The sequence below is a fragment of the Oryzias melastigma genome, linkage group LG2 (genome assembly GCF_002922805.2).
Source record: "Oryzias melastigma strain HK-1 linkage group LG2, ASM292280v2, whole genome shotgun sequence".
Taxonomy (NCBI): Eukaryota; Metazoa; Chordata; class Actinopteri; order Beloniformes; family Adrianichthyidae; genus Oryzias; species Oryzias melastigma.
In genome coordinates this window covers 1,406,451-1,413,456 of record NC_050513.1, presented here as the reverse complement: position 1 = coordinate 1,413,456, position 7,006 = coordinate 1,406,451, and the positions used below count along the sequence as shown (strand labels likewise).

Here is a 7,006-nt window from a genome sequence, read left to right as displayed (position 1 = left end):
TAGTGTTCTTGGTGTTTTAATGTACAGCGCTTTGTAGCAGTCTGCCTGCGTTAAAGCGCTTTATAAATAAACTTGATTGATTGATTGGTTGTAGAATATGAATGGCGTGCGCGTGGCGAGCTCGCCAATATTGCCACTTGGCTAGCTTGCACATGTTTTATCCGATTTGCGTAAAAATGGTATTGGCACCTTCGGGTGCTCAAGCTGAACAAAACTATATAACATACAAAACCAAAATATTTAAAATGTGGCCCTGGTAAGAAAAAAAACGTCACAAAAAAAAGTGGCGACTCAGCAATGTCAATTTTTTTTGTCGCAATTCGCCAACGAAACTGACATACATTTGCTGGATATATCCATGTATAAATTTTACATTATGATGGGATGGCTCCACGACCTACGACTTGGCAGCCATCTTGTTTCGAAATCTGACATTTTGTGAACTTTACAAAGTTAAAATGTAGCTTTTGTTAGTCCGATTTTTACGAAATTTGACCCACACACCACTGGCATTAGTCTTCAACAAACCCTAAAGTTTCGTTGACCTTTGACCTTGGGAACGGCCACCATCTTGATTTGTCCTAAAAAATGACTGTTAGCACCAGCTTCAAACAAATATAACTTTTAGGGATATTTATCAATCGTTTCCAAATGCTTTCGGCATCATTGGGAAGCCATTGGCATGAAATATATGGTATTACAAGCTATATTTTTTGAACAGCGTGCGCGTGGCGAGCTCGCAAAAGTGGCGTAGTGTTACTACACGCTCATATTTCAATGCATTGCTATGAGACTTTAATATGTTGATCCCAGGCTCAAGCTGTAACAGATATTATAACATTGAATATGAACATATAAGGAATGTGGGCGTGGTTAGCAAATAACCTCCGTTGCTAAGGACATCCAAAATTTACTTCTGCCGATTCTCATGAAACTAACGTCAATCTGTTCGGTGACCTCGGGCGAACAAAACATAAAATGGTTGCTATGGAGATAACACTAACAGAAAAGCCGCCTTTTTAAGCAATTTCTCACTTACATCATAGTCCAGCTATACAGTAAGGGGAGGGGGGGTTAGTGGTGCATAGTGGCTGCTTAGCAGGTGAGGTCGGGTCAAAGGTCAGCGTCAAGGGCAGCAATGGTGCGTAGGGGCGGGCAGTGAGCGCGGCGTAAGTGCGTATGAGCGGGCGGCGAGGGAGAGGGTGGGCTGCGAAGGAGAGGGCGGCGAGGGAGTGGGCGGGCTGCGAAGGAGAGGGCGGCGAGGGTGAGGGCGGGTAGCGACTGCGGACCATCCAACGCCGCTTGCTGCTTTAATTTAACATTTTTTTTCTTTGACTTGCAGACACAGGTGCAGCTGGGTGGACAGGTGAAGGGCGGGTCTTCCCCTCAGCACCTCCCCTTCTGCTGCTGCACTTCAGAAAAGTCTGGCTTTGGTCGATAACGACTTCTGCCATCTTTGGACTCACATTGTTGATCTTCAGCTTGGTCTTGTCTTGCCTCTGCAGATGTCCGGACAGCTGGTACAGGACGGCACGACTCCTGCGGCGCTCCATGTTGCATCCTGAAGGACGGCCCACTTTGCGGACATCCAGACTGTTGTCCTCATCTGAAACAAAAAACGACAGAACGTTCAGGTTCCTCCACAAATCTGCAGTCGGGTTTTGGAGGGTTGTGGACAGGAGGGGGGCTCTCACCGGTGTCGGACTCGCTGGCTCGGTCTTTGTTTTCGGTGATGTCTTTATGAGAGACCAGGAACAGAACCACCTCGCTCTTCTCATTCTTGATGGGAACAATGTCCAGCAGACACCAGAACTTGGAACCTTTTCATAGGAAGAAACACCTCAGCGTCTATAACTTCATGAGGTCTGAGCTGGTTCTGTGGATCTCACCGTTCTTCTTGTACAGGATGATCTCGGTCTTGAACTCTCGCCGTTCGTCCAGAGCCTTCTGCATCTGCGAGGTGAGGTGCTCGCTGGTCTCGCTGCCGTACAGGAAGTGGCACATGCAGCTCTTCTGCATCAGCTCGCCGCGGGCGAAGCCCGTCAGCTCGCAGAAGCCGTCCGAGCAGTAGACGATGGGGTGGACGGACTGGACCTGTGCGTTCCCCAGCACGAAGTTACTGTCTGCCAGGACCAACCAGAGGAGACTGAGGATTAGGAAGATGGCCTCTGACCTTAAAGCACAGATGGATTCTCCACATTCTTCAGCCCAGTTAGATCCGATCTGGGCCCAGAAGTAATTGAGGGTTCTGTGTGGTTTGTTGGAAGCTCAGCGTGAACGATCCTCATGGACCTGAAGCCAGGAGATGTTTGAACCTGATGGACCAGCTCTGAGGTTTCAACAGAGGAAACACGTCTGTCACCACTCTTAACTAAATTACTTCCTCGTTTCTTTGTCATTATGACGTTGAAGGGGGCGGGGCTTAGCTCCTGAAAACTAGTTTCCATGGTTACCATGAACCTAGGATAAAAAGTACTAAAACAAATGACAGATCTGTAAGTTTGCTTTAGTTCTGATGTAAAACTATTTTTAACTATAGTTGAAACTATTTTAACTATACTATACTACTACTGCTATACAAATCTGTAAGTTTGCTTTAGTTCTGATGTAAAACTATTTTAACTATAGTTAAACTATTTACATCAGAACTATAACAAACCTCTCTATAGAAAAGTTGCATTACCTGTGATACTGCTAGTGTGAATGCTTTTTGCTGAAAGTAGTCGCTGAAGATGCTGAAGCTTTTAGGTGAAAATGGTGACATAATTGACTTTAATTGCCGCCGGAATTTACTGAAAATGCAAAATCTGTTTGCAAAATGTTACATTTTCTAAAAGATTGGAAATGTTAAAGAACTATGACAGAGCGCTGGAGCTGACCTAAATTTCTGAAAAATTTGCAGTAAAATTGCTTAAAAATCCCTAAAACATGCCAATTTAGCAAAAAAGATATTTTAGTGGGTAGCTTAACTATGAGCTAAACTCCAAATTAGCCACAAAAAACCTCAGTAGATGCCAAATTAGCCAAAAAAAAGCTAGCTCGTTGCTTAAATACTAGCAAAACTCCAAAATAGACTGAAATTCTTCAGTAAACTAAAATATTCAAAAATGTTGGTCTGTTCCTAATATAAAAGCTAACCTCTAAATTAGCCAATAAAAACCTTAGTAAATAACAAATTAACCAAAAAGCTACCAAATTGTTTAAATACTAGCTCAACTCCAAAATAGTGTAAAATTTCTCAGTAAACGAAATTATTCAAAAACGTTGGCCTGTTGCTAAAACAGAAGCTAAAGTCTAAATTAGCCTAAAAAAACCCTGTAGATAACAAAATAGCCAAAAAGGTTAGCATGTTGCTACAATATTAGCTAAATTCCAAATGTTTTGAAAATTACTACATAGATGAAAACATATCCCATGAATATATTTAAAGACTTTTTGCTAATCTACCTCAAATGTTCACATTTGAAGACTTTCTTATTCATTTTGATGAATGGCATATTTTGCTCAATCTTTCAAAAACTATTAAGTTCATGAATGTTAAAAATACAATGTAATAGTCAGGGGGTAGGACTGGCTCTTTTGGGACTTCCAGACGTCCACTGATGATGATGTCATCATTTTATAGCAGCCCCAGACAGGGTGCACCTCGTCGCTGGGACCAGAACACCACCTTGTTTTCCCGTGATCGTAACCCGCAGGTTGTGCCGCTCTTGTTTTTATATCTGTATATTTGAGACATTAGCCGTCCAACCGGACTATATAAGGTTGAGAACAGCGATTAATAAAAAGTCAAACTTTGTTGGAGCCCCAAACTTCGCACAGTCGTGAGTTTTTGTTGCCATCTTCTTTTTTTTCTCTCTCTGATGAGTTGCTGGGTCTTCGAGTTTTTACGTGCTGAAAATGGAGCAGGAGAATCACTATGAAATAAAGGTAAATAAAATAAAACTGAATTTAAATTAAAGTAATTACATTAATGTTAACACTGTTATTGCTTATTTCTTTTAAAAAATCTCGACTGAGAGAAATGAATTTTTAAAAATTCTGCTGCAGAGTGGATTTTTTATGCGGGAGTTTCTCCTCAGACGGGTTTTTCTCTCCTTAGAGGGGCTTTTCTCTCCTGAAGGTGGGGGCTGCGTTCATAAATCCTCTGCAGCTCCGCTCAGGAAAACGTGTGAAGCTGTTTGAATGAATCTGCATTAAATCACAGCCGACAAGAAATGTATTCTAAGGAGATCATTAATGTCTGCACACGAGTTTCTGTCAGGAGCACGCTCACTCTGAAGGATGGCGGCAATAAGTGGAGGGGGGGGGCTTCAGAGGGCCGCTGAGGGCCTGGAGAGGCCGGGAACGTTTCATGATTAACATTCTCATAAGAATGGAGAAGAAACCATGGAAGATTTTTAACCCTTTAACACCTGAGGCGTCGCTGGTGACGCTTAAACACAAAATCTTTAACATACTGTAACTTTTGAACCGTTAACATGATAAATCCAGCAGATCGTGGAGGAGAAAAACGGCTGATCGAGCCGCTTCTCTCCTCCACGATCTGCTGGAATGACGTTAATTGAGCTAACGGTTCAAAAGTAACAGTGATTTAAAGAACATAAACACTGAAAAGTGTGAGGAGGAAATAACTGACTGTCAACTGACTGAATGTTCCAGAGGATAGACCGGTCCGCTCTGATGCAGGTGCAGTGTGATGCCTCTCAAAGGGCTCTGTTGTGTAACAGCATGCTGCTGCAGTAATGACAGACAGCAGGTTGTCACACTGATGCCAAGCTCAAGTATATTTACTCTGTCTGATTCCAGCGTGATGATCAGAAGTTCACAGAAACAGCTGTGAATCCCTCACAGCTGAAGATCTCTCAGCGGTTTGTGAGCTTCAGAGGTTTGGTTTGTCCCCCCTCCTCCAGCATCAGTAAAAATGGATGAACCCGTGTCCTGGGGGGGCTGTGGGACGCTCCCTGTCCTCATCCTGCCTCACCCCCACAGGATCTTTGATGCATGGTGGTTGGTATGAATGTTTGGACTGCAGAACCGTGCAGGTGAATGCAGCCTTCAGGTGCTGGAGCTGCAGGGTCCATGTGACCCTGAACACAACTGAACCGGTTCAGAAGATGGACGGGTGCAAAACCACAAACAAATCAACAATATGACAGATGTGTTTTCTCACTTAAGATCAGGTTAGATCAGGTCTTTGAGTGACAACCATAGACAGCCAATGAGAACTGGAAACAGTAGCCCCTCCCCCCTCGAGTTCCAAACAGGAAGTACCTGGTGGTCACAGAAAGCCAGAATTCCAGAGTTTGTGTCTAAATTCCCCCCCAATCCCTAACTACTAAAAAACTATGTGGTGCAGGACTATCTAGTTCCCTGGATTTCATTTGATGATGTCATCAATATCACCGGTACGCTAGTGTTAGCACGGAGATCCAGCGCTTGAATAAACAAAACAAGCACAGTTTTATGACTTTAAAAAGGGCAAGCTAAAGTCATTACTTACATTTAATGTAAACTTCTGTGCTTCAGAGTGCATCCACGTGAAGAGGAGCACTTCTCAGCACGACACGGTTTACTCTCACGACAGAGGACTTTGGCCCGATCCGAACACTTCCCTTCTCCCTCCCCCTTAGCCCTCCCCCTTCGTTTATCCCTCCGTGATTGCTCCAAATGGAGGGTGAAGAAAAAAAAATAGTGTCTAATATTTCGGACGTGACTTTCGTTCAATGACGTCATCAACATTGCGTTCCGCTAGCATTAGCGCGGAGCTTCCAGCGGTTTAATATCCATAACAACAGCGGTTTTATAACTTTAATAAGGTCACACTACAACATAAAGTTATTACTTACATTTAGATGTAAACTTCTGTGCTTCAGAGCGCACCAAAGGGAAGAATTTGAGTTTACTCTCGCGATAGCGGACTTTGGACCCCTCTGTTCGGAGTGTAAAACTTAAAAAAATAATAATTCCGGACACGACTTTGACTTCAACTGCCACTCCAAATCAAGGGGGAGGGCTAAGGGAGAGGGAGAAGGGGAGTATTCGGATCGGGCCTTTGTATCCCTCCACTGGGAGGGTCGGATTTAAAAAACCAAAATGCCCCTTCAAACGGAGGGGAAGGGAGAAGGGAAGAGTCGGACTGGGCCCAAGACTCTTCCACCTGTAGGTGGTGGGCACGCACTAAGTAAACAGTAAAAAAAAGTAGAAGAAGCCCCTCCCTGCCAGTGCAGTGTGAACAACATGGGCTAAATGTGCTGCTTCTGGTTTGTTTTCTTGATGATTGTTCTCACCTTCATTTAAGTCATCCTCGTGTTTTCAGTAGTTTCAGGTCATTTGTTGTCAGCATTTCTGCTTCCATTAAAACATTTAAAACTATTTAATGAAAAATAAACATCTGAGTTCATCCGTTCTATGATTGACACCCCCTTCTAACCATAAATAAGGTCTAACAGATTGTTTTCACATCATTCTTAGAGCAGCTTCTCCTGAAACGCTTTCTGAAAGGGTTTCATTCCGGAAGTCTGCGCTTCAGCTTCAAACTTCAGCAGAACCTCACATCTTCTGCTTCAGCCTCTGATAGATTTCAGCCGCACAACTCACGGGTCCCATCGAAGCGCGTGGCGATGGTGTCCAGGAAGGTGTTCTGAGGCGCGATCAGACCCCGCATCACCGGCATGCGGGAGCGCGTCGAGCCGCGTCTCTCCCGCCGCTCCGAGCCGTGGCCGTCCGCGGCGGTGGACACGAAGCCCGGCAGGAAGCGGGAGGAGTTCCCCGACGCGCCTCCTAACCCCTGGAGGAGGGCGCCGAGCCGAGACAGGCGGGACTCCACGGTCCTGGGCGGCTCGGACCACCGCGCAGGCGATCCCGGTTCCGAGGAGAAGACGGGAGGCGGCGGAGGAGAGGTCGGGGGGGCGGAGGGACCGAGGATGGTCACATTTACGCAGAGAGGAGGCGCGCCGCGGTCCGCTCTCCTCATGCGCTCCTGCTCTCTCTCTCCTCCCTCAGA

General features: G+C 45.1%; 1 protein-coding gene across 1 annotated transcript in view; it reads right to left on the bottom strand.

The window, feature by feature from the left end:
• The window catches only part of LOC112136785 (potassium voltage-gated channel subfamily H member 8), a gene marked incomplete at its 3' end in the record, with an annotated part of 19,027 nt that extends 12,041 nt beyond the window's left edge, over window positions 1-6,986 (bottom strand). Inside the window, 4 exon segments of the mRNA XM_024258682.2 lie at window positions 1,467-1,606; window positions 1,695-1,820; window positions 1,890-2,123; window positions 6,601-6,986. Of these exon segments, the coding sequence (XP_024114450.1) occupies window positions 1,467-1,606; window positions 1,695-1,820; window positions 1,890-2,123; window positions 6,601-6,976 (876 nt within the window).
• Window positions 6,987-7,006: the final 20 nt, after the last annotated feature.